The 26,089-nt window shown below is 42.1% G+C and overlaps 3 protein-coding genes across 4 annotated transcripts; 2 read left to right on the forward strand and 1 right to left on the reverse strand.

The window, feature by feature from the left end:
- Positions 1-99: 99 nt before the first annotated feature.
- On the forward strand, positions 100-2,411 carry cfap119 (cilia and flagella associated protein 119). 2 transcript variants are annotated; one of them, XM_053865593.1, is made up of 7 exons: positions 100-253; positions 331-365; positions 434-499; positions 591-754; positions 948-1,018; positions 1,103-1,219; positions 1,295-2,408. In XM_053865593.1, exons 1-7 carry the CDS (start codon positions 194-196, stop codon positions 1,379-1,381), a joined length of 600 nt encoding a protein of 199 aa, XP_053721568.1. In that variant the 5' UTR covers positions 100-193; the 3' UTR covers positions 1,382-2,408. The 2 variants fall into 2 exon arrangements, with proteins under 2 accessions (XP_053721568.1, XP_053721569.1); XM_053865594.1 differs by having other exon boundaries at positions 193-253; positions 439-499; positions 1,295-2,411.
- Positions 2,157-6,594, reverse strand: phkg2 (phosphorylase kinase, gamma 2 (testis)). The gene is made up of 10 exons (XM_053865592.1): positions 6,396-6,594; positions 6,072-6,183; positions 5,653-5,828; positions 5,513-5,567; positions 5,256-5,321; positions 4,809-4,972; positions 4,631-4,721; positions 4,415-4,568; positions 4,087-4,212; positions 2,157-2,973 (listed from the first exon to the last, which is right to left on the reverse strand). The coding sequence occupies exons 2-10, from the start codon at positions 6,164-6,166 to the stop codon at positions 2,728-2,730; spliced, it is 1,173 nt and encodes a 390-aa protein (XP_053721567.1). The 5' UTR covers positions 6,167-6,183; positions 6,396-6,594; the 3' UTR covers positions 2,157-2,727.
- A 104-nt stretch (positions 6,595-6,698) lies between these two features.
- Positions 6,699-25,888, forward strand: LOC128759014 (E3 ubiquitin-protein ligase BRE1B-like). Its single transcript, XM_053865591.1, has 20 exons — positions 6,699-6,847; positions 7,239-7,389; positions 7,561-7,728; positions 8,947-9,268; positions 9,411-9,611; positions 10,140-10,261; positions 10,398-10,544; positions 10,726-10,800; positions 10,877-10,996; positions 11,068-11,247; positions 11,399-11,534; positions 12,236-12,357; positions 12,445-12,710; positions 13,213-13,330; positions 13,440-13,589; positions 20,597-20,809; positions 20,883-21,008; positions 23,391-23,531; positions 25,120-25,221; positions 25,542-25,888. The coding sequence occupies exons 2-20, from the start codon at positions 7,252-7,254 to the stop codon at positions 25,716-25,718; spliced, it is 3,024 nt and encodes a 1,007-aa protein (XP_053721566.1). The 5' UTR covers positions 6,699-6,847; positions 7,239-7,251; the 3' UTR covers positions 25,719-25,888.
- Positions 25,889-26,089: the final 201 nt, after the last annotated feature.

Here is a 26,089-nt window from a genome sequence, read left to right on the forward strand (position 1 = left end):
AATGAATTTCCAGAGTTTGTCTTAAGAAAAGGAATCGGACCATGATCGTGATGACGCTACGCACCGGAAGTAGATAGCGTGTGTTGTTGCTAGGATACGACGAAACACAAAGCGTTCGGCAATATTTGCGCTTAAAATTTGCTGCTGCTTCCCGCTATTCTCCATGTGTAACAAGTCATTCTGACAGTCACTGATGGCGGAGTCAACGGAACCTCTGTCTGTGAGCTCCGTTGATGTGGATTCCAACTTAATGGTACGCCTGAACACTCGCTGTTTACCGGTCAAGTCTTGGTCGTATTCACCGACTGTAAATTGTCACTGGTCATCTAGGTGCCTCAGGTGCTCAAAGCCAAGATAATGCTGTGGTAAGGGCAGTGTTTATATCCCAAATGGTGTGTACTACATCCTAACCCCGTGCGTGTTGTGTCCGCAGGACAGATGTGAGCTACAAGGACATGGAAGAGCTGGAGAAGCTGCAGTCTATCCCGGATTTGGAAAGGTTCTGATTCCAAGTGATATCGAGAAAAACACCCTTTTTTTGAAGAAAAAAAACATTGCTCTGATGTGTGTCTCCTCTGTTTCTGTCGCAGTGCCTTGTGTCGTTTGTTTGAAATCAACATTCCTGAGCCAAAGAGAGAGATCCTCCTGGAGCTGTACGTCCAGACTGTGCAGTTCTGCCGGCAGCATAACTTCAAAAAGGAGCAAACCTCTGCCATGTTGTCTATTGTCAAGCATATTCACAAGGCCAACACAGGTCGGTTCCTTCAGGTCACTGCCAGCGCGGAAATTGTTCCTTCCTTTCCAAATTGATTTGTTTGCTTTTCAAGTTTCCAGCACTTCCCAGTCCCTTGTATGACCCCTGTCTCACATCACTAACATCTGTAACGCCAGTTAACTTATTTTATTTTTCATTTATCTCAAATAAGTGATGTCTTGTGTTTTTGCAGAGACTCCACTCAACAACATTGAACAGTGTTTCGAGTACAGCCAGGAGCTTATTCTCTGTCACTCTATCAGGGTGAGCGCATTATCTGCCCTTCATTCTACTGACTTGAATTTTGGATTTTTATTAAACCGTTCTCTCTCTCTCTCTCCACCCCAGCGGCCCCCGTTCAGCATCAACCTGTTCAGTTTAAAAGAGGCGACCAGTATCTTAGAGTACATCCACAGCAACTACATTAGACACTACAAACTCTACAAACACATTTTTACTCCAGAGGTAAGAGACAGTATCATACAAGCAGACAAGATGGTAAGTTTACACAAGGACTCTTATAAGATCTGTCTTGTGAAGGTTTCTCTAGATCTGCGCCCATCTTACTCTGGGATTCCTAAGGAGGAGGAGGAGGAGGAAGCAGCTATGGACAACATATGTTGCTGATATGATGCCGAGGGACACATGCACTGCATGACATTTGAACACGTCCTAAACAAAGTCCACTCATTATTAAAGTATCTTAAGTGTAATAACAGGTGATTGTGAGGGTGTATGCAAATGCAAATATGTATATGCTTGGTTGAAAAAAACAACAAAAAAAACAAAACAGAAATAAATCTATAAATCTATTATTTGTATTTTACTTTATGCTTTCCTTTTCTCGATTATGTTGTTATTCAGAAAAGTTATTAAGAAAGACTGTGAGTCTCAGATCATCATCATATGAAATAGCTGGAGTGCAGAAGGGACGGAAAGCTTTATCTTGACTTGTCATACTGTGCTTCTGTCCACGGACAGGTCATGGATCACATATTGACTGAGCTAAATGCATTATGAGGGGAGACCAAGTTGTTTAGAGGTAACCCATAAACCCAATGTCTTCCAATATCCGACATCTAATCTAAATTAATACTCATGTTAAATATTCCAAATGGACAGCAGAGGGCAGTAGCGCTACACAGTTCCTACAAGACACACAAGTGCCAAGAAGAAAAGGCCACGGCATGGAATGAATGAGAGAACCTTCAAAATGGAAATCCAAATGTTGTTACCATACAGTAGTCACATGACAGTTGATTCATAACAGTGATTCAACTGTATACTGCATTTTATAAAAATCAAAACAACCATTATCTGCCTGTTTTAACCACAACTGGACGCCATATGGATGCGTCATCTGAAGCAGTTCATTAAAAGATATTCATTTGTAAATAGACTTGAGTGAACAGTTTTATTCAGTTCAATGTCTTTATTCACCATGTTAAATTCCACACCATAACATGAATGTATGTTATTTATGTTGAATGTACTTGATGAAGTTAATTTATGGTGCAAGTGGGGAATAGTGGTTATTTTTGTTCCAATGTCTTCGCAGCAGTCGCAGCTGATTTTCAAAAACATGTGCAGGTTTATAGTAACATGGAGCTGCAGCAGTGTCCTACAACCACTGCATACCTGATAATACAGTCATTCATTCTGATATAATACTTATATATATATATAATCGTAATTATAAATGATCACAGTATTTCAAATGCATATCCACATTATAATACTAAATATACATCGTAAACATCTTGATAATTCAAGACACAAGTGTCACAAACAAAATAATCTCTTATGAGTTCCAGAAGACAAAGATGCACCCTGGAAGGCAAACAGGACTTCATGCATGCTAAGTCAGACATGCCATCCGTACAGCAGTCCTGGTCCCTGAATTTCTTCAACCTAGACCCACTAACTTGATCGCACCACACTAACAGTGGCATCCCAATGAAGAATGAGGTGATTTACGTTTCAAAGTCCTCCAGCTCCAGCAGCATGATCTTAGCTGTGTTCTGAAAGAGAGCAGCTCTGTTCTGCTGCTCTCCTTTCTTCACCCAGTGTCCGTATATTCGGAAGGCACATCCGTCAATGAGTTTGCGGACACCCCGGAGAGAGTAGGGGTCTCTGGCGAGAACCTCACGAGTCAGTGGCCGAACTCTGCGATAGCGACTGTACATGCGGATACAAGCCATCACAGCCAGGATCCAGACCTGCAGAGAGGAGATGGACCATCAGCACCAAAATAAATAATAGCACTATAACACGTTTCCCACTTGCATTACAGCTACTCTTGTGGTTAAACTATTAGTGATTCCGGCCTGCAGGGAAATAGTTACTAAAGTAACTTGTTCTTTGTGACATGTTTTTTGTAGTCCTTTAAGTATCATTTGGACATGAAAATAAAATTTGTTTTGTGTGTGCGTGCTTGTTTATCCCGCCTCGTGTGGACCTTATGTCTTCGACTGTTTATCTACGACTCTTGTGAGGACCGAGTCCGGGAAAAACTCATAAACTCATGAGGACAATTGGCTTCATTAGGACCGTCAGTGTGGACAGGTGTGAGAAGGTTAAAATTACATCATAACTGGGTCATTACAATGGGGTTGAGGTTTGGCTCAGAGTCTTGGTTAATGAGAGCCATTTGTTCTGGATGGTCAGGGTTTAGGGTGAGAGGCTGGGGACAACATTATGTCAATGAGAAACCTCACAATGAACTAACAAAGATAGAAATACAAACTCATAGACCAGAGTGGTATCTGTGTCATTGTGTGTGCTGAGGGGGGGGTGGATGTAGCAGTTGCACTGCACGGATGTGACGGACTGGCATAGTAGCATCTGCTGAAATGAGGGACAGTAGAGAAGTGCAGATGACCAATGACTCATGCAGTATGTAACAGGCATCTATCCAAGTGTGGCAAATGCCAAGAGGCCTAGCCACACTAGGATGCATCCACTTTGACAAAGGTGACTTTAATAACTCTGGGCCAAAATGTGGACATTACCGTTATCAAAGAAGTGCTGTGTGTCCTTGAGGTGTGAATGAACTGCTGGTGTTAAAGTGTAAAGTCATGGACATGTGAGTCATCGAACATTCCCATCCTTTCGTTTCAGTGAGACTGAGCTCAAAACCAGCTCAACGCAACAGAGGGAACCTTGTGGATACACTGAAAAACGCCTGGTCTGGTGGCTGCTGTATAATGAGAGCTTTTGTTGAATTCACAGATGAGTTTGACGGAGAAACTGCGGAGAATGTTATCTGCCTAAATCGGGGATTAACCACAGAGGAAAAGGTGCCCCTTGATCCAATGATCCAAATGACTCACCCTGAATGTCTTCCTGGGGCTGAAGAGCCGCACCTCTTCCTTCTGGTAGATTCTGAAGAAAGGATGTGACAAGGCTTGTTCTGCAGTGAGGCGGACTGCTGGCTCCACAACCAGGAGTCGGGTAATCTGAAGAGAACAATTTCAACAAAAAAAACAAAAAAAAAAAAATCAACAAATGTTTTGGAATTCATTTAAATTTTAATAAAACTCCAGGCACATTTAATTGGACCTAACTCCCTTAATTCTAGCACCTGTTTGGTTCTACTGTGGAATTTATTGCCACCATAATTACATAGTGCTCAGCATTTTTGAGAGAACAGCTGCTCACCAGATCTTTCACAGTGTCAGACCGGTCGTCCCATTCTGGAGAGTTGAACTGGTAGCGACCCTCCATAATCATCCTCAGCATCAGCATTTGTTTGCGATGCCAGAACGGAGGCGAACCGGCCAATAAGGTGAAGAGGATCACGCCACAGGCCCAGCTGCACACAAACTCGGTCATTGCAAATTCTTTTTTTAAACCACATGTAACATTCCGACTTACAGATCGACTTCTTTGCCATAACCAGGATGTGTCTCGTCCATGGAGCATTTCAGTATTTCAGGTGCCAGATAGCCAGGTGTGCCACAAAGTTCTAAATGCCAACACAAACCAGTCACTCAACTTTCCTTTCTTCAGGGAAAGAAAACTCATGATAGGATCCATGTTGGACTTCAGGTACCTCTCAACTTTTGTCCTGGCTGCAACTGCACAGAGAACCCAAAATCTGAGAGTTTGATGTGCCCTTGATCATCCAACAGAATATTCTCAGGTTTGAGATCACGGTGGACGATGTTGAGAGAGTGCAGGTACTGGACCGCCTCCAGCAGAGCTCGCATCATGCATCTGCAATGCAAGACCATAACAAAAACAAAATCCAACATTTAACAAGATCTCAATATCAGCGATCTTCATTAACGCTCAATTGCCCATCGTGTCAGCTGCCAATTTATTTTGATGACTGTCATGGACTCATGTAAAATACTTTGAAATATATGCCGATAGCTATAGCTGAAAACTATTGAAAAACATTGTCAAACAACTCTGCTGTAAAACATACACTCAGCTGTAGCTCAGCTAATATTTTCATTATTTATGATAAATCAATAAAACAAATCTCATTCCTCACCTTGTTTCCTTCTCATTCAGAGTAACCTTTTCTGTGAGGTAGTCGAACAGCTCTCCCCGTCTCATGCTGAACAAGAAAATGTTAGAAGTTAGAATGAAAAATCTTCACACCAGTCAAGTCAAATAGATATGCACCAGTAACAGAAGACAATCTAATAGTGTCAGCAGGTGTTAGACCACCTATGAGAGGGACTGAATCTGTCTTTTACTTTGCCTGCATGAGAAAGTCATTCTAAACGTAGAAGTTGTCGTACTCACAGGTCAAACACCAAAAAAATGAATGTTGTGGATTCGTAGGAATCGATGAGCGTGACTGGAGGACAAAAAAAAGACATCTATGATATTTATCACCCAATACCAGTCAAATGTCGTGATGATGGAAAACAAACGGGACCCACTGATTGAGGAATGTCCTTTCACTGTGTTGAGAACATGAATCTCCTTCATTGTAGAGGTTTTCACTTCGTTCAGCTGTTGTGCCGTCATCTTCTCCGCTGTGATTTCGATAATCTTCACCGCCAACTCCTGCCCTGTGTGTCTATGTACACACCGACGCACCACACTGCTCACACCCCTAATGTAGGTAGAGTGGAATGAAGAAAGACGTCCAGAAAAAGCTCAGAACAGAGTGCTGAGCTTACAAGTGGCAACATGGAGGAATGACCAGGGACAACAGTGCTATCGCCCAACAACAACAATCGACTGTTTAACACGTGAAGTCTGTCCACTATACGGAAACTTAACGTTAAAAAGCAAAACAACCCTGGGACGGAGACTAAAAGAAGTTAACAGACAGTGAAAAGTCGCTCTATCTTACCTCCCTATCACCTCTTTGGGGTCATATTTCTGGTAGAACTCCTTGGCCCCCACCCAGTCCGGTAGCTCATCTCCAACAACAATGTCTTTGGTCATTGTTCCAGAGTTCCAGTCTGAAAACAAACAAACAAACAAAAAACTCAACGACAAGTAAGTGTCATTTTCAGCTCGCAGTTAAAAAAAAGCGAAAGCGAGGAGGGCGATTTTACACAAGAAAAGACATGTATGCTGACGGTTGTTGTTGCCAACATGTCCTTCATCCATCATGTCAGTGTGCTAACAGTGTCCTTGCAGCGAGCCAGTTCAGTGACCGGGAGAAACTCACCATCAATGCTATCAAACACTGAACACAACGGAGAGGCGAGTAGGATCCACGCAATGGCACGATTGAACTAAGTTGTTAACATGACTGTAGACAACGTGACGGCAAACACGGGCTGCGCTGAGTTCCGAGGTCCAGATAACAAAGCATCAAAATTCTGTTTACGTCCTGGTCACATTCCTCCGTTGAAACTGTCGTTGGCATGAACCACACCACTGCTGCCCCATGCGGCCCGGAGTAGTCTATGCGCCCATTCCAATTCGGAAAACGTTAGTATTTTTTGTGGTTCCACTCGGATAGACTTTGAAATAAAATGTATATATTTTTTTAAAGTTCAATTTTTGTTTATATTTTCATATAAAGAATGCCAAAAATTATTCACAACGGAAGTTCGCTTATTACTTCCTGTGTAGCCCCGATGTTTCGTCTGTTATTTTAATTCGTTTCCTGAGAAGGTTTGTATTTTCTACTGAATGAAAAGGTCTTTCTGACTAATTATTCTTGCCAAAGGTAGACATAACACGTGCTCCAATGGAGTGAATCAAGAGGTCAAAACATTCGCGTGTAGTTCGGTTGAATGATTGACGTTAGCATTAGCATAGCTGTATTCACTAGCTTGCAAACGTTGTGTGTCACGGTGTCCGTGCAATTGTAATGCTGGTCTCTCATATTAAAGCCTGTACATATTAACTGCAATGAGTCCATCATGAAGTGGATTTTGTGAATTATCGTCTATTTGTTGCCACCTCGTAATAAAAGCTAAGCTATAGCTAGTCATAATGACTTTTGTCTTTAATTGTAGCTTCAGAAACACAGTGTAAAACCCTGTCATCTTTGATTTTGTAGAGGAGAAGACAAGATGTCTGGTGCTGGGGGAGGAAAACGTCCCTCCGGTGGGGACAGTCCCCCTGGTCCACCCGAAAAGAAAAGTAAAAAAGAAGAAAAGACCACCACCACTCTTATTGAGCCAATTCGAATTGCCGGAGTTTCTTCTACGGTGAGATTGTGTTTTTTTCTTCTGTATCTAACAATGAATTACCGATAAATAAACCAAATATTGTTCTATACATTCTGTAAAATATGTGGTAATGTTCCTTTTATTTTTTAAGGGAATAGCAAATTTACTTTTATATGTTGTTTCTGACTCCCTTTCATTTGTTTTGTGCAGGAGGAAATGGACATGAAGGTGATCCAGTTCAAGAATAAAAAGTTATGTGAGCGCCTGGAGCAAAGACAGACAATGGAGGATGAGTTAAGAGAAAAGATTGAAAAGCTAGAGAAAAGGCAAGCCACTGATGACACCACCCTGCTGATTGTCAACCGCTACTGGTCACAGGTACTTTAATTTCCCTCCTAAGAAATCTAAATGTTTGACTTGACAATCTGTTGTGCAAAGTTGGTAGGCCAGCATGACACAGATAAAAGAAATTTCAGCGGGTGTCATTTGTATTATGACTATAGACCCGGGGTGAGTGATAGAGCAGCAGAGGAGTGTCTCTTATTGGGAACCTCTCCAGAGAAACATCATCAGAGGTCTTTAAGGCATGATGCTGGATCCTCTTTAGTAAAGCACCCCATTTCATTCTTATTATTTTGTGAAAGCATTCATAAATGGAACCAGATCAGGGTTCACCTTTGAAACTGAGGTACACTGACTGCAGTGAGTGACCTAAAGAGTAGCTCAGAGACTTCTGCAGTGCTTTATAGTCAGGCCTTGACAAGCATTGCTCCCAACCTGAGTACTGTATCTTCTCCTCCAAATGAAATATCTTTTCAATGATGACATCAGATGTCAGGCACTGCGGCATGCTCTCGTCTCGATCACCGTTTCACACATACGCAATTAAATCCCAAGACTAGTCACCACCTGGGCTATAGAAACACTAGTAAATGCCAATTTGTGACGTACTTCTGTAATAACAAAGTTGCCATGTTACCTGTAGTGACATTTCTATGAACGATGAATGATACTTTCACCGTCCTTGGGGTCCTTAATAGATTGAGAGTGCCCTTCTGGAATATACCAATCATGTCCACAATTGCTGCAAACACCAATTGTATGGAATTTAAAAGCAAGGTCAATGTCTATCCCAGGCATTGTGTATGTGAATTTGGTGAGAGTAGATCAACGGAGCCTTAGGATTTTTCAGTACCATCTGTAGTTTTTTGTGTTTTATCTGAAAATTAGTGCTGTAGTTAATTGCCTCACCCAGTTGCCGGCAACTTACACAGCCAGGTTTTTGGATTTGCCATAAGTATTGTATGCCTTCACCTGCAAAGTTGTCTGTGGCTTGTAAACTAGTTTTGCATTCTGATCCAATGGCACCTGTGAATTTTCCAATGTGAGATACAAAACAATTGTTGTGAAAGAAAACAGTAACAACTTAATGTTTCTGACCGAGACAATTATTGTGACTCCATGGCCTTGGCATGCTGCTGCCTCACTATGCACAACGTCCCACTATACACACTCTCTTGTGCATTTGGGGTTTTGGGTCAGACTGGTTGCCTTTGTTTATTAATTTCTTTATAACGTTGTCTTTTTGGCTTGCAGTTGGAGGAAAAGGTACAGGTTTTGCGAAATCGCATTCTACCGAAGGAGACCTCTGTATCATCTCCTGCTCCGCCCACGGGTCCACCACTAGACGCTACATCAATGGAACTGGACAGCAGTGACCTGGCCACACCATCCTCAGTTGTGCCACCACCTCCACTCCCAGAGACACAAAATGAGGAAGAGCAGTCAGAGCAGCATTCCCAACCTCAGCAACAAGATGACCTTTGTCAAGGGGAGCATCAGGAGAAGCCAACACTCCCTGAAGGTTCAGAGGAAACAATGAAGCCCATTGAGCCGCCACAGGACTCAACAACATTAGGTTATTTGTTTCTTTGTTTTTGTTTGGTTGTTTGTTGTTGTTTGTTTTTGGATGCTATCCTATCCTCTTTATTGTCCTTCTGCTTCATTTGTTTTGCACCCATTTTCCCAACCTAACTTTTTGTATTTATATATGTATGCAGACACGGAGCCACCACTTCCACCTTTGAGTGAGAATGCAAAGAGCTTCCTGACTACTCTAGAGCACAGCAGTGAGGAGGAGCTCAGCCTTCACCTACAAGACCGTATGCAGTTCAGCAAGGAAGCCATTGCGTGTCTAGTCTGTGTTTTTGACCGACTGCACAGCCACATTGAGGGGATGTGCAAGCAAGTCCAAGCAACAGGTATGGCTCTATTTAAAAGGAGCTTTTAAAAATGGAATGCCATTTCATCTGATAGCTGCCGTTTGCATTGCTTGCACTGGTGCGCCCAGCTTCATACACAAAAACAACAACAACAAAAAAAAAACGGTTCAGCTTTGACGCGCTATGCCTTTGGTGAAAATGAAAGTACATTATTGGTTCAGTATAGACCGTGCTATGCTCCTTCTATGAGGAGTTCACATCTGTACAAGCTTGTGGCTGAAATCAGTGTTTTCACCCGGACACCGCTGTGTGCATATGTGTAACTACAAGTAAGGAATAATGTTGAATGCACTCTTAAACACCCTGGACCCCTGAATAAAGCCCAGTTTAAGTGATCCACTGAAACAGTTTTTCCAGAATGGAAATACTTCATTTTATCAAATGTTGCTAGTGGTGTGTTCCCTTTTTGGTGATTATGTCTTCTACTGTTGCTTCTCTTATTCTAACCTTTATTCTGAATTTCAAATTAGGAACTATTTTTATTATTTCATTTCCTCTCTATTACAGAACCCGAGGATGAGAATCAATCTGAGATTAAAAATGTGAACCACAACCTGCTAGAAGAGAACTGCCGACTCCGTGACCTAGCCACACTGCTTCAGGGAAGACATCACAAAATGTCCATGGAGGTGAGATTAGCCTTGCTTGAGCCTGTCTTTTGGATTGTTGTGAAGTAAATAAGTAACAATTGTGTGATTTGCCATTTTCATGTCTGAGTATTGTCTATTGATGACTACTGCTGTTAATCTTAAACCACCAATTCAGTACAATGAGTTGGTGGACAAGGTGACCAGTGCTGAGACAAAAGTATCTGAGATGGCGACAACGGTTGAGGATCTGGAGTGGGATATTGAGAAACTCCGCAACAGGGAACAAAAGCTCAACAAACATCTGGCAGAAGCTATGGAACAGGTGAGCACTGGTCACACTTGGTGCGAGTGAAATTTGTGTGTGATGCTTGTGATATGTCATATGTACATTATCGAATTAAGATGTTAATATTGTGAAGCTGCTATTTTTTGTGTCTTCCTTTAGTAAATAGCAGATTTATTTAGCTGTTGGATTTTTCTAACCTGTGCTCTTCTCCCTGCAGCTGAAGTCTGGATATAGCAGCACTGGCAGCTCTGGAGGTTTGGCTGGAGGCCAGATTACTCTAAATATTCAAAAGGTGGGAAGAGAACCATCTGGGATGAAATGACTTGTTTTCCAAAATACTTAACTGGTGAATTGTCTCTTAACCTCAGTTTGAGAGTCTGAACGCAGAGCTGGAGCACAACCAAGAGTTGGCAAACAGTCGTATGGCAGAGTTGGAAAAACTGCAGGTGGAACTCCAGGAGGCTGTGAGAGAGAGCGAAAGGCTCAAGGTAACACAATTCATCTTATGAACTCAACGATAAGAACCTTACAAGCTACCCTTGTTCTTCCCTTTAAATAGATGGACCTGCGTAATATTCCAGAGGATGTTGTGAAGGAAACTCTGGAATACAAATGTCTACAGTCGCAGTTTTCTCTCTTATACAATGAGTCTCTTGGTGTGAAAACTCAACTTGATGAGGCACGGACTCTCCTGCTCACAACTAAAAATGCCCATCTACGTCAAATTGAGCACCTGGAGGTAAATATTACTGAGTATTCCTACCTATAACCTACCCTAATTTTAGTCCTGTAAGTACTGAAATTGGAATGGTGTACTGGAAACTCCATGAGTAACTGTTTTTTGTAAGACATTGTGCTTATCTCACTGTGACTCTGGCTGACCTTTTCAGAGCGATGAGCTGTCCCTTCAGAAGAAGCTGCGGACAGAGGTCATCCAGCTGGAAGACACACTGGCGCAGGTTCGGAAAGAGTATGAGATGCTTCGTATCGAGTTTGAGCAGAACTTGGCAGCAAATGAGCAAGCAGGTATGTGTAATTTGAAAACTCAAGAGGACTGCTGAGTCCAGCTGTAACAACAAAAATAAGTGAATTACTGAGCAGTCATTATCATACTGTCATACTTATTTAGCATCCGGAAGAGGTTCATGGGGCAGTTTTTTGTTTATTTTAAAGTAGGTGCTTTGCCAATCTTTTGAGGATGTGTGAGCGACTAGGCACTAGGAAATTTGGCGGAATTGTTGTCCGCCTGTGATTGGCTAAAGCAGAATGAAAGGAAGTATCTGGAGTGCTCCAGAAGGATCCAGAACGTGCAATTCATAGAAGGCCCAACAACTTACTCTAACTGGAGGCTTTTACCCAAGAAGAAAGGGCAGCTTTGCCATCTGTGAAAACAAAGCCTCATCCACAACTGACACAAAAGGCTGTCACTGACATTAAACAGGGCAACGCATGGTTTTAAGAACTGGGGAATCTAAATTTCCGATCAAGGTCATTTGACTTGTTTCCATTGATGTTGTGATTTAAAGAAAGTATTCACAGTTCTCTGGTAATAAATGCCACCACCCAACCTCTAGCCCGAGTGATTCGTGAGATCATTCGTGTGGTCTGAAAATGGCCAGGAAATCTTAAATCCTAGGGTATGCAAACCTTTGAGCCCTACAGTGTAATGTGTTTATGATGCGAGCAGAATGTTAAATGACTGATCGTTGTGTGTTTGTTTTTCTCAGGACCAATCAACAGGGAGATGAGGCATTTGATCAGTAGCCTTCAGAACCACAACCTGCAGTTGAAAGGTGATGTACAGAGATACAAGAGGAAGCTGCGAGAAACACAGATGGAGATAAATAAGGTAGAGATTGGTGTATTTACTCTATAACAGACTTCATAACACACACATTTCCTGTCGACTGTATTTCATCAATATTCTCCTCGATAGCTACGCTGCCAAAGTGGTGAAGTTGGGGTCCTGATTCTGGAAGAGATGTCCAGTGATGGCCTCGATATAAAGAAAGAAGAGGAGGAGGACCAAGAAGATGAGGAGGAGAGGAGAAAAGAAGTGGAGCGACAGCGGGCCCGGGAGAGAGAAAGGGAGCGAGAAGCTGAGCGAGAACGAGAGAGAGAGCGCGAGAGGGAGCGCCAGCGCAGTGATGAGATGAAGAGGAAGGATTCCGACACGCTGAAGCTTCTCAGAGTAGAGCTGAAGTAATTTCTGCTTCTTATGTTTCATATTTGTGTATTTGATATCCAAATCAGTTTGTTTCTCTCTGTATATTGAGACTTAATAGAGCTGATTCCAATTCACTGTAACACAAGACCTTTAATAGTGTCAGTCTATTTCTGACCATTATTAATATAACAATGATTGTCATGTACGAGTTTCTAGTCTGTTTTTGTAGAGGAAAAAGTTGGATTTTGTTTTGGAACTGATTTTTAGTCATGCTATTGTCAAACTTGATTAATGTGGATTATTTTTGAGATGCTCATCAAATGGGTGGAAAGATGTTGTCCATGTGTGTTTGTGGAAAAAGTTTGTCACTTCAAGGTACACAGAACACATGTGGAATTGGCTCTTGTGTCGTGAGAATGATTCTGCAAAGTCCCATTGTCCTTATTAGACCCTGTATGCGCCTCATGGTACTTTTTCTTTCCTTTCATTTTAATTCCTACCTTGAGTCTAATTAGAATATCCAATTTTCTGCCTCAGAAAAGCCCAGGAGTCCCAGAAAGAAATGAAGCTCCTTCTTGACATGTACAAGTCAGCCCCGAAAGAACAGAGGGACAAAGTGCAACTCATGGCCGCTGAACGCAAATCCAAGGCTGAGGTTTGTTATCATTTCAACTGTTTTTGAGTTCTCACAGCAGATGAGTTCAAATCAACTGGAAGCTCAGACATTTCTACATCAACACGCTGGATGTCCTAAAACTTCCCAGGTGGAAGAGTTGAGGATGAGAGTTCGAGAGCTGGAGGAGAGGGAGAGGAAGGAAAGCAAGAAGCTGGCTGATGAAGACGCCCTGAGGAAGATCCGAGTGGCTGAGGAGACAATTGAACATCTGCAGAAGAAACTTGCTGCTACAAAACAGGTATTTGGTACTCATGTTAATGAGTGTTTTGGTGTGTTTACAGCTCTAACCTTTCTTTTTAGAATGTATTTAATCAGTGCAGCTATTTTAAATTGAACAGAAATGTCCTTAACGTTTGACTGTATTGAGATGAGGTCAGAGATGATGCTTGTATTTATGGTCTGTCTTGTTCTATGACTCTTGTTGGACAAGTCTAATATTGGTTTGCAAATGGTCATCAAAAAACCATACATTGTATGTAGTTTAGAACATTAGAAACAAAATCTGCATTAAATATTGATGAAGGCTGTTTCACAAATTAAGTATATGTCACGTTATGTTGCATGTTGTAATGCATTGCCGTTGGTTTTGGTGATGAAGGATATCATCAGTCGTACTCCTCTAAATAATCTCAATGTAGTTTGAGGGTCTCATGATATAAAGCAGGCTGAAGATTTTCTTTTTATCTGTGGCTTTACTAAGATCCCAAAACAAATATTCAACATTTTGAAACATTTTGAAGTACAGTCTTGTTCAGCAACAATACAATGAATCAAATGCTGCCATTCCCATCAGAGCTGCCGATGCCTCCCCCCCACCCCTTTTTTTAAATAAATAAATTAAAGTCACATTCTCTTAACATCAGTATTACAGCTGGAATGTGTATCTGTTTTTTGAGCCTGTTATTAATTTTCACTCATCTTAATTCTCAAATGACATTCCAACTTTTTTTGGCATTTGCCAGAGCAGGTCAGCCTCCTCCACCTGAACCATTCTTGTGTATCCTCACTAGTCACACCTATTCTCTCAATGTCCTCCTTAATCATATGCATGATTCTCAGTAGTCGTCTTCATCTTCTTTCCCTGTCTCTCCTCTCCACGTGTCCAAACCATCTGAGTCGGGCCTCATAAAGCGCTATCAGATATGGATCAAATGTTGCACACGGAATGATGTTGTCCTAAACTATTTGGATTGTGGGACACACCCGTAGTGGATAACGTCATGACCATGATTTAGACCGTTGATACAACTATTTGTTTTCTTTTACCAGGACTTTAATTTAGCAGTGGGTGTCATGTTTTGAGGCTTGCTGGGAGTACAAATCACAGAACGTGTCTGGCTTCTGGCCCTGTGTGTGACAGAAAATAGGAAGACAATGTTCCCAGTGGTTTGAGTATAAGCACTGATCGTACATTATTTCTGTTCACTGGTATTCGGTTTGGGATTCTCTGTGTTTTTATTTTTTTGTTTTTCTGCCTGTCTGTAAGCAAAATAACTCAATAGTTCTGAACGTATTTGAACTTCCAGGAAATATTGATAAGAGGACAAGCAACATATGTTTCAAGTTTGGTGGTGTTATGGAGTTCCATCTGGATTTAGGAAGGATCTTGGAGGAGTCATGACTTGCAATACATAAGAAAATAGTGAAGTTTGCTGTTCCTAATTTGCCTCCTACTGCGTAGTTTTATTTTAGTTGTGGGGAGTTTCCCTTCAAATCTTGAACATTCATTATCTCTGCTGGCTTCTAAACAGTAAGCATGCTTGTGTTTACATCATGCAGCCCATTTATTTGGTCCTTCATGAAGCCATTCCACTAGACAATGAGGTTAACCCTGATGCTCTATAAGTGTAAATAATGTTATTAATGTCATGATACCCATAGTTAGATAGTCATGATAGGTAGTGATGCAGACAGTCTTTGTTGTTGCGGGTCAGGCAAGGAATACTACCATCACTCCTAAGTGAAGGTATGTGTTCAAGTTAGAGGAACAACATGTTTAAAAACTACTTGAAGTTGCTCTTTTGATCAGCTTATTCCCTCTGACTGTGTGTGTGTGTGGGAAGATGCAGTTTGCTCGTCGTCGCTGCGATGTAAATTTTGCGATCCATACAATTTCCTCACTTTGGTAGATGGTCTACACCTTCTAATCCTTCACAGTCAAATATCGTCACATTGTACATGCCTACTTAAAACTGATTTTATTGTGGCAGTTTCTGTCGGCTTGTTTGGTTTTCTGAACATTTGAAAGCCGCTCTCATTCATTTCTGTTCCTTCCTGTCGCGTGAGTGGCTCCTGTTTAAAAATTACCGCTAGTCCTAAATCTTGACTTTGTAATTAACAATTGGATATCTGTGATAAATCAACTTTCTTAGGTGACAAAAAGTGAATTTACCAACATGTTTTCATCCATCTCTTCTGCTAGTGCTGACTTTGTGTGCGTTGACAGAGCTTGACAAAACGCTACTGCCACTTGCTGCCTTAATGACCACATAGCACTCGCGATATATCAAACATTCGGGCAATAACGAAATCTCAGTTTAGGAGAAAATGAGTGGCTTCGTGGTGCCTTTCTGGTTAGACATTGTTATAGCAGTAGTTAAGCTGGATAAACTTTTAACAGATGAGGGGCTGTGCGTTTTCACCCCCTCAGTCTGCGCTTGTTTCCGGTACGTCACTAACCAGGAACCAACACAATTGCTGAATTATGCTATGTATGTATGTTTTTATAAAAGCGTGTGAAATGAGCCACTTGCCAGAGCGATGTGTTGTCTTTGTTGTTTGTTCTGGTTGTCGTCTAGATATGAATTGTTCTTGGTTAGTCCCTGTTTCTTGTCTGCACGTGTGCCACAATCTACATGAACAACCTGAAAGTCATACTCTTGCATCATTATTTAGAAGAAAGACTATCCATTGTCAGTTCACTGACAGATAGTTTCGAACAATTTTGACACGTTGGCCGGTTGGTCTTTGTTCATCTGAAGGGGGCAGCAGCCTATACAAACATTTTGGCTCCCTGTTCTGGAGCACTCTCAAGGTCATATTGCACAGCTGGAGAGTATAGATACCTGTATAGTCCCCTGAACAGAGAGGTACCGTTCCATCTTGACTTGAAAACACTGTAGCATTCCATTTGTTTAACTTAACTTAATTATTATTTTAATGTTTCTTTATTGAATTAATTTAGGACACATGCAGAGTGGCATATTTTAACTCATTAACTTGTGATGTTGGATAGCACGTGTTCAATATGAACATTTATTCATGAGTAGGAAGCGACAGAGCCGCTCTTGTTGCGAGTTCTCATAGCTGCAGGAGCAATTTTGTGCAGATTATTTTGGCAAATCAAATGAGATGATTTGGAGCCTGCATCTGATAAATACTGTTAAGACCATGAAAAGACTCTTGCTCATTAAACTCTGCTGGGACATGCCGCTCCACAACTGAGAAGCAGATGCCATCGGTCGACACGGTGAAACTGTAAAACATTTCCCATGTGTTGTTACTGCAAACATGTCCAATCACTTACTGAGATAGGACTCCACTTCATTCTTCAATAAAACGTTTTTTCCCAAGCTCTAAAGCTGCTTTTATACCATTGCAAATACATGTATTTTGCTCAAGGAAATGTGTCCAAGAAAAAAATCCATCTGACGCAATCCAAACTTGCATGTGCATTTTCATGTGTTTGTTTTCCTGAGGAGGTGAATTATACAAATGAGAGTAATGAAACCTGAATTGTGAAGTAAAATGTTGTTTTGTTGCGTAAAAAGAAGACAGATGTTGAGATCAGATACGAGCCTGCAGCGCTTTTGACTTGGGAGGTCCTGCTGAATGCAATTAACATAAAGCAAATCACCGTCTGCTCTAGAAATGTTTCTAGCCTGCATAGGTTGACTTGAATGGGTATTTTAAGCTGCAATATGCTTCAATTGTTCCCTGCAGAATCTCTGTGCCAAAGTCCAGCCCTGCAGAATGACACATACCCCAAAGTATCCATTAAACAACACCGTCTGCGAAACTACACAGTACATATGGATTTGTTTATAGCTGCTCTGTAAGGCCTGGCGTGGTACTTTGTTTATACGACTTTATGGAGGACACACATTCCACACATGCACACAGCCTACGCACACACCCTCCGACTGCTTTACGTCATTCGGACCCCAGTGGACACTCAAGTACTCACAGATGCAGAAACATTGCCTGTAGTGAGGGGTCTGTAAGTGAAGTATGTACTCCTACCCCCACCCTCTCTAATTACACCTCCCAAAAAACTCCAATGAAGGTGTAACTTCATTCATCACTCCAGGGGAGATGATGGCAGCGCTCACTAATCTAAATACTTGTCGGTGGTCCTTTACAAAGCAGACACGGGACTGTTTTTCGTTTACTTTCATTGGAAGAAAGTGGGGACAAAGGATGGCACAATATTCCTTTGTGAGCAATGACAATCTGTTTCCTCTTGTTTGTGTCAAAGTAGTCAGGAGGTAGTTAGTCTAAATGTTCAAAGTGCATGGAAGAGGGTAAATGCTCTTAATGCTTCACACATTGTTCCTCACACACCAACTGACTTTGGTCACTCTGAGTAGCCTTGTTGTTCTCTACCCGAAAAATTACTTCCAACTGATGTTTTTCAGCCGCTGCTACAATTTACTTGAATTGATTTTGTGAAACTTGAACCATATTTCTATCAGAGCCTCAGTTCTGCAACAAATAGCTTGGTTTTGTGTTGATCGCTGAGATGAGATTATTATTTAAGATCGTGATTGTGGCCAAAGGCTGACGTGGTAATCTGCAGCAGTGTCACCGACCTCAGTTTTTTTGGTTGTGTTTTATCTTTTGATCTATAGTTGGTGCTCGACATGAGGATGGGGTTCTCGTTTTAAGTGTAACCCTCATTTCCATGTGATGAAACATTGCGAGGGAAGTGCATTTTCTTTCCTTTAATGTTTTGCGTGTGACTTCATCATCTCAGAATATGAAATCATGCCACAAATTGACTCTAGATGAAGGGAGTGCCAGTTAGTCTCAAAATATTGAGCCTGTGGAATGAAGAAGCTTGTCATTAAAGACAAATTGTCAGTGATTGTAGCAGGTGTAGCAAAGTGGCTCATCGTGACTTCTTACCAGTTCTGCACTTCTGCTGGCTCAGTTTGGCTCATGAAATATTCAAATGTATAAACTCTCAAAATACAGATGGCAGTTAGAATGCAGAATATTTGGTGCTAATGTTTCTCAAAATCCGTTAAAATCACTTTTGCGTGCATTTTGTCGGGACAGCCCTCTAAATATGGCAGTTAGCATTGTTTTCAGTCTCCTGAACAGGAGTGTATGCTGTAGTCAAATGTCAAATTTGCTAACCAAGCTTAACGGTAAGTTATTAGCATCTTTTGTTAATGAATCCCCTTGATCGGAAATTACTAAGCAAATGTCCATGGTACAGTATGTTTTGGTTGTCTTTTGTCAAAATCTGGTTGTGTGTAGAAGGTTTGAGGAAGGTATATTCCTTTGTTGAGGAAATGTCTACATGATGCCCTCTGCCCTATATATAGATACAGCTACACAAGGTCTATTGTGTGTCTTAACAGTTCAGGGCCGTCTGCTTCCATCCTTATCAGAACCATGCATTCCAGAGCAGGACACACTCAGTAGGGTTTTCGTCCTGCAACTGTTAAATCGTCTTTCACTAACTGTTGCCAGAGGAAAAGAAGTTTGACTTCTATATTGTCTTTGGAGAACTTGGTTTGACAGCGTGCTGTGCTGTGACTGTTTGTCCTGACCTTGGCTAAGTAATAAATTTAAACCTTTCAGTGAGACACATCTGTCTCCTCTGTCTTCCTTTCTTCTCAAGCTCCAGTTATTCACAAGTTTTTCTCATACCAAGTGTCCAAAATGGTTGAATGTCTTTTAATATGGCAAAATATACCAAGTGCTCTTTTTCAAAACAGTGAATTGTTGTTTTGTATTTGTTTTTAATCTGGTGTTCTGCTTATTCAGTCATGTATTATCTTGGTGGTTGAGAGATTGTGTGACAGTTATTGTTGAATTTGAGGCGAACACCTTTGATGGAAATGGCCTCTGTGGCACTGATTCTAAAATGTAAGTTGCACAAAGCACCAAAGAGCTCAGTATCCGGCTGGAAGATTATTTGTTTGTTCCCTCCTTTAAATTACAGTGTGGGCGTCGTCTAAAATGCATATGAAGTAACAAGTGATGTCACAGCATTGTCAGAGTTCATGTCGAGCAAAAGTTTTAGGTCCGAGAGAGACGGGTTTCAAGTTTGTGTTTGTAGTTGTGGCTGTCACATACAACGAGGACCATTTTTATTTGGGGTGTAACTGGCACAACGTGGTCATTTTAATAGCTTGTAAAGCCGTAACAAGCGTCCTTGTTCCTGATTATGTGACTATCACTGTTTTTAATAACCTTTTGTGTCATTTGATGCTCAACCATCTGAGCGCTGGGGTGCAATCAGAAGGCCACCTCCAGTGTCGTGACGCTGTCCTTTAACATGACCATAAACTTATTAGAATTTCTCCCCTCTGCATTAACTAGAATTTGCACGTGACTCGAGAACCTTCCGTTGAAGAGTGATGTGCGTTATAATTTCATCCAGGGCAGCAGGCATTCAAAACATGACCTGCTATTTTAGTAGACGCGCCGGCACCAAGTTTACATTCTAAGCGAATGTCATTTTTCCTGCTTTAATATGTGATGAAATCCACCCAGCTAAAGATGCATTGTGGTGCACACACCGAGGTGAATCACTTTTGACTTTTGCCTGTGAAACCTGAAGACATTTTTTGTGAGGTATTTCACAGCATTGTGGTCTACAAATGAAATAACATGAAAGGGCTGTTGCTTTTGCCAATAATAAGGAGGTGGACCACACTCCTCATTCCTGAGTCAGCAAAGTGGTTTACAGATGAAAGCCTGTCTAACAGAGTCATTAAAAGAACATTGAATAAGGCTAATATTTATTGTGCCTTTGGCTTCTACCTGTTTTTAGTCTCGATTTCATTGGCAGGATTAATGTAATAACAGTCTGACTAAAACATCTGATTCTTACTTCTCAGGTGAATGTTCACTGGTAACTCCAGGTTGCCTCACCAAATACGTCTTTTATATGGACGAAGTATTTACATTTTCATCAATGATTCGGAAGGCTGCATTGAATTTCACACAAGATTTGGCCGATGTTTGTGTTGTGAGCAGAAGGATCTGATGGTCTGATATTGTTTTAAGGAGGAGGAGGCTCTGCTGAGTGAGATGGATGTGACCGGCCAGGCCTTTGAGGACATGCAGGAGCAGAACAGTCGACTCTTGCAGCAGTTACGGGAGAAGGATGATGCCAACTTCAAACTGATGAGCGAGAGAATCAAGTCCAACCAGATCTACAAGCTGCTGAAGGAGGAAAAGGAAGAATTGGCTGATCAAGTTCTCAAATTTAAGACGCAGGTGAGGTGGAAGTTAACAGACCTCATGGCATGTTTATTCGCAGAAAGTCTAACTTTGTGTGTGTGTGTGTCAGGTGGACGCCCAGCTGCTAGTTGTGCAGAAGCTTGAAGAAAAAGAAGGTGTTCTCCAGAACACCTTGGCCACACTGGAGAAAGAGCTGTCTGTCCGGACGCAGGCACTAGAACTCAACAAGAGGAAGGTGAGAGGAGAAAGGAGTTGCTAATAACTGCAACTTCATTGTTGCCAGATGTTTGCGATGCAGAGCAGAGCCGTGGTGTAAGTGGATCTGGACAATAGCAGCGTCCAGAACGCTGCACGTCTGTCATCACTCTGCCGTGGTTCAGGTGCTGGCGGAGAGCACAGAGCGTTCACAACATTAATGAGACTCGGCTTTTGTGCTTGTAGTGAAATTTGTAAGTAATCAAGTTGCTGCTAATATTTTTGGCAAATGCAAACAAAAACAATCAAGCCAGCCTCTATGTATGTGGAGGTTTGCGCTGTTGCCTAGCAACTTGATTTATAAGGGAACAGTTTCACAAGTGGGAACAATTATGCCGCTCCGTAATTGCAATCTGCTAACAATAAAGAGAAAAACTAAACAGAACTCAGAAAGGAGCTTCTTCTCAAGGCTGGGGAAGTGAGGGTCTGAAGATGTTTATTGTGGAAGGCAGTCAACAAAGATTGCACGTAATCTCTAGGGGATGACTTGGTGGGAGGGGAGGGAGGTGGGGGGCTTATAAGATGAAAAATACCTTCAATGTGCTTTTCACTGTGTTCGCTACATTCTAACAACCTTGCTGTGGAAGTCCAGAAGGCATCACTAGATGGAGGAGAAACTGCCGGGTCCTGGTCCAGGCAGTGTATTATGGTTAAAATGTCTTCTCTGGGCAGTTGAGACTATTTTATCATGCAAATGATGAGATGAGCAAAGGAACAAGTGAGCAGTAGGTTCACAGCCGAGAGTCAAACCAAGTTATCTGGAGTGACACGAGCAAAGAAGATTAAAACCTTTAGAACTTTGGAATGTGCCTCAGAGGCTAATCCAGCCTGTGCAGTTAGCATAGCAAGTCTCACGTCTCGATGCTGCACCATCCACTTCCTCCAGGATCTCACAGTGTCGCCGTTTCCAGAGCTTATGCTAATGTGGCTAATCTACACTGCTAATTCCCCACCAGGATTTTTTTTCGCTTTCGCTTTTTTTCGATTTTGCTTCTCCTAAATCTGCTCCAACTTCTGGCTATTTGCATGTTTTACAAATCAGAGTTGTCATCTGTGTCTCATCACCTCATCACCATGATGTTAGCCTCATGAAAGTAACGCTGCACTGGCAATTACATGGACAACTGGAGCACTGCGAGCGCAGGCTGTTGGAGTCACAGGCTGCAGAAATGTTGGATTTTGGACCAGGACCATTTGGATGAGTTTGGCCCCTTGAGACTAGTGTGCTCACTTGGCGGCGAGGATGGCTGAACAAAGTTGAGGAAGGAGGGCTGTTGTTAATATTGCTGATTAACTGAGAATATGAATCTTTATGAAGTCACACACTCATAGAATAACTGTGTATGCTGATGAAAATATCCCTGGTTATGAAGTCCATATTGTTTGTATTAGCTCTGTAAACCAAAGGTAAGGAAGAGTCAAGTTGTAATAATGAAGTCGCATTATAACCTAATGGCATTTTAAAAGTAATGCAACCCAGTCAGAAGACGTTGGAGGACAGAGTAATAAATATTGTGTTTTAGTTGAGCTGAAACTGAATAAAGCCGCAAGCTTTTTAACAAATACTAGATAGATAGTCATCACTGTAATAAGAACAATCCCTCTAAGATGTTACTCTAACTCAGAACAGTTTGCCTCAGATAGTGATGGTTTAGTCATCTCGCCCCCTTCAAGCTGTGCATATGTGCATCTGCTAGGAACCTTTGTGACCGTTTTATATGTTTGTGGGATAAATGAGAGCCTTATGTATGTGTGGCTGCTATTAATACGTGGGATTATGCTCGATGTTCTCCTGATCCCTTCAGAGACATGAGCTCATCTTAAAAAAGTCAATCCTTATCCTGTGGAACCAGCAAGATTTACTCTGCTGGAGGATCAAAACGTCCTCAGAAAAATTGATACAGGGATTAGAAATTTTATTTACATTACAACTCAAATGCGCCACACATTTTGTGGAGTTTCACAGCAGAAATTCAAGCGTAGGTTTTCATTAAAGTGGATAACAAAGGCAGGTCTGAAGAGTCTTTGCTTCAGCCATTCTACTCCAACCAAGAACAAGCCCCTAACATTGTCTTGCTTGATGTTTTATTCTTAACTTGATATGTTTTGTTCCCAAATAAAGTCAAATGCTGTATCTGGAGCCCGAAAGTAATATATTTGTAACCTCTCCTAGTGTTTTATCTCGACACTGGATCCCACGTGAGAGTCCTCTTGGTTGTGGCCACACATCTAAATAGCAAAGTTTCCCTTCATGTAGAGTCTGATCACAGATCACTGTACCACCGCTACATTACAAGTCTGGAATCTCATCATTAGCTTTTTTTTTTTTTATTGAGTGTATCCGCTTCCTTCCCTGCTGCAGGCGGTGGAGGCTGCCCAGCTGGCAGAGGACCTGAAGGTGCAGCTGGAACACACGCAGGCCAAACTCAAAGAGATCCAAGTCTCTGTGGCCGAGAACCGAACCGCCCGCGAGAGGGAGAGCAGCAACCTGAAGAGAGCTCAGGTACAGTCCGGTCCTCCTCCAAAATCTGGCTACCTGTATTGTTATTGGCCTCTTCCACTTCCGTGGCTTTAAGGGTGACGGATGGTTTTGTGGTTACCTCCACTGCGTGGCCCCGCCTCGTGCCTGATTGGATCCCCACCCAGGAGGGCTCCACCTCTCCCCATAAGACCCCCTGTTGGCCTTTATGTGTCCTCCTCTTGAAGGCAGCGGTCGAACAGGGCCTCCTGGGTGACGAGTTAGTATTCATAGAACTGAAGTTACAATAGGTCACTCAGCATTTTTCTGGCTTTAAAGGTGACCACCACGTTTTTTTGGACAGATGTTTTCATCATTGTGTTTCACATCATTAGTGTCTGCCGTCAATAAATAACATGTGGCACTCGGTTATACATTTATCAAATCTTGTTCATTTGGGGTTTTTTTTACATTAAATATTTATATATATATAAGTATAATTATACATCAATATTTGACACCAGAATTCCTGTTCAAATTTAAGTTGAAGCTGTACAACTTATCATCAGAGTGCATGAATTGCACAGAGCATCTTTTGTACTTCGATCCTCAAGTTTTTTAACTGTAAAAGTTCCATCCTTCAGTGTAATCTCATTTAGTCTCCATCATGGATGTTTTGTTCACCACATCACATTGTCAAATGAGGTGCACCTACAAATGTTTGCTGAATAGTGTTCCTGGTAACAGAGAGTTTATATGTGTCTTATTGTGCCTTAGAAGTCCTCTATATTTTTGCTGTTACGTAGCAAAAGTGGAATCATTTTGGCCCATAAAAGTTGACAACATGATGCTGCTGTTGGAGGAAGGAGGAAGTTGTTTTCTCTGGACTGCTTTTAAAAAGCTATTGTGACTGTACACTAATGTGTGGGAAAGGTAGAGGTGTTTGAGTGACATTTTCTTTAACTAGTTAAACCATTCATATGCTGGGCTGCATCAAGTTAGTCATACACATCTAAATATTTGGTAACTAAGCTGTTCAGGTTAGAGCTACAGTTCTGCCTTGTAATATGAAGTACATTTTTGACTCACGAGTTACACTCGCTCTATGTATGGAGCTGCGCTGCTACATCCTCATTCGGTTACTGAATGCTGAGCCATGCGGCTCATTGATGCTACTCCACTGAGCCAACCACTATGTGTATAAATGAGTGTATAAAATGATCTGGACAAACAAGTTTAATAAAGTACATAGCCACGCAGCCACAATCTAATGAAAAGTCTCCGATATGATCTTTTCACATGGCAGTGAGAAGAAAGCCATGATAGGCCAAGTCTGCCAACAGTGACCGCAATATGGCGACTACTCTGCACCAAAAGCAGCTGGTTGTTATGTTATGGCTGATCAGTGAATTAAGCTTGGATTAGAAGCATGTTCTTGGAATCGCACCAAGTCGCTGAAAAAAATGTGGTGTGACATGGTGGTGTAAGTTGATACGGAGTTCTCATGTGTTTCCGTCTCTGTGCGCCAAAGTCTTAATAGTAGACATTGCTGTGTCTCCATGGCAACGATAAAACGCACATCCAAGTTTAATTTCTGCTTCGAAAATCCAATATTGACGTGTGTGGTTCTTAGGAGGAGCTGTCCAGACTGAGGCGTAAGCTGGAGAAGCAGAAGAAGGTGGAAGTGTACTCGGACGCCGACGAGATCCTGCAGGAGGAGATCAACCAGTACAAGGTAAGAAGGAGGCGCCTACAACTGTGAGTGACCTCTCCTGGTGGAGCAAAGTGTTTGCTGGCACCACCAGCAGGAGACTGTTGTCACAGACTCATAACAGTCCAGCCAGAGAGCGGTGTGATGTCATGAGAAATACCGCAGTTCTAATTAGCAATGGCAGTTTGGTTGGCCAGGAAGTGACCTCAAAGATGGTTACGGCCTCTCTGCTCTTCGGGGACGCAGCTAAGGCGTTACACCCTGAGGTGTTTTATGCTGAACTCACAATGAAGAAAAGGTGGCTCGGGTTTCGGTGCATTCCTGACGCAGGTTTCACTCCGCAGGCCAAGCTGCGCTGCCCCTGCTGCAACACCCGAGACAAGGAGACGGTGCTCACCAAGTGTTTCCACGTCTTCTGCTACGAGTGTCTGAAGATGCGCTACGACACCCGGCAGAGGAAGTGCCCCAAGTGCAACTATGCCTTCGGTGCCAACGACTTCCACCGCATCTACATCACCTAATCCAGGCACAGCCGGATCTGAAGAAATGGAGAACTGTTGACTGGGGGGAGGAGCAAAGCATTCTGGGGCAAATCTGTGAGCAGCCCTGTTTTATTTCTCTGAACAGCCCTGTTTTAGCTCATGATGACCAAATCGTAGTGTTGTGTGGTAAATAAACAGTTGTTAGTGCACACTCAGCTGTCGTTCTTACTGCCTGCACTGTCCTGAGCGGCGTGACATACCCACTCCACCGCTGTTTCTATTGTGCGCGTCTTGTCCTGCGTCGCTCTGAAGGCTTGTTTTCTTTGTTTTGAAAATCTGACAATGTTGAAGGTGAAACGGCTTCTTTTAATACCACATGAGAAGAAGACCACAGCTTTTTGATACTGTGG

The sequence above is a fragment of the Synchiropus splendidus genome, chromosome 5 (genome assembly GCF_027744825.2).
Source record: "Synchiropus splendidus isolate RoL2022-P1 chromosome 5, RoL_Sspl_1.0, whole genome shotgun sequence".
Taxonomy (NCBI): domain Eukaryota; kingdom Metazoa; phylum Chordata; class Actinopteri; order Syngnathiformes; family Callionymidae; genus Synchiropus; species Synchiropus splendidus.

Excerpts from the sequence above, each read along its gene's own strand:
- LOC128759014 (XM_053865591.1), top strand. The coding sequence starts at position 7,252 with ATGTCTGGTGCTGGGGGAGGAAAACGTCCCTCCGGTGGGGACAGTCCC. Across the intron at positions 7,390-7,560 it reads TTGCCGGAGTTTCTTCTACG|GAGGAAATGGACATGAAGGT; the intron begins GTGAGATTGTGT and ends TGTTTTGTGCAG. Across the intron at positions 9,612-10,139 it reads CAAGCAAGTCCAAGCAACAG|AACCCGAGGATGAGAATCAA; the intron begins GTATGGCTCTAT and ends TCTCTATTACAG.
- phkg2 (XM_053865592.1), bottom strand. The coding sequence starts at position 6,166 with ATGACCAAAGACATTGTTGTTGGAGATGAGCTACCGGACTGGGTGGGG. Across the intron at positions 5,568-5,652 it reads GAAAGGACATTCCTCAATCA|TCACGCTCATCGATTCCTAC; the intron begins GTGGGTCCCGTT and ends TTTGTCCTCCAG. Across the intron at positions 4,213-4,414 it reads CTGACACTGTGAAAGATCTG|ATTACCCGACTCCTGGTTGT; the intron begins GTGAGCAGCTGT and ends TGTTCTCTTCAG.
- cfap119 (XM_053865593.1), top strand. The coding sequence starts at position 194 with ATGGCGGAGTCAACGGAACCTCTGTCTGTGAGCTCCGTTGATGTGGAT. Across the intron at positions 755-947 it reads TATTCACAAGGCCAACACAG|AGACTCCACTCAACAACATT; the intron begins GTCGGTTCCTTC and ends GTGTTTTTGCAG. Across the intron at positions 1,019-1,102 it reads TTCTCTGTCACTCTATCAGG|CGGCCCCCGTTCAGCATCAA; the intron begins GTGAGCGCATTA and ends TCTCCACCCCAG.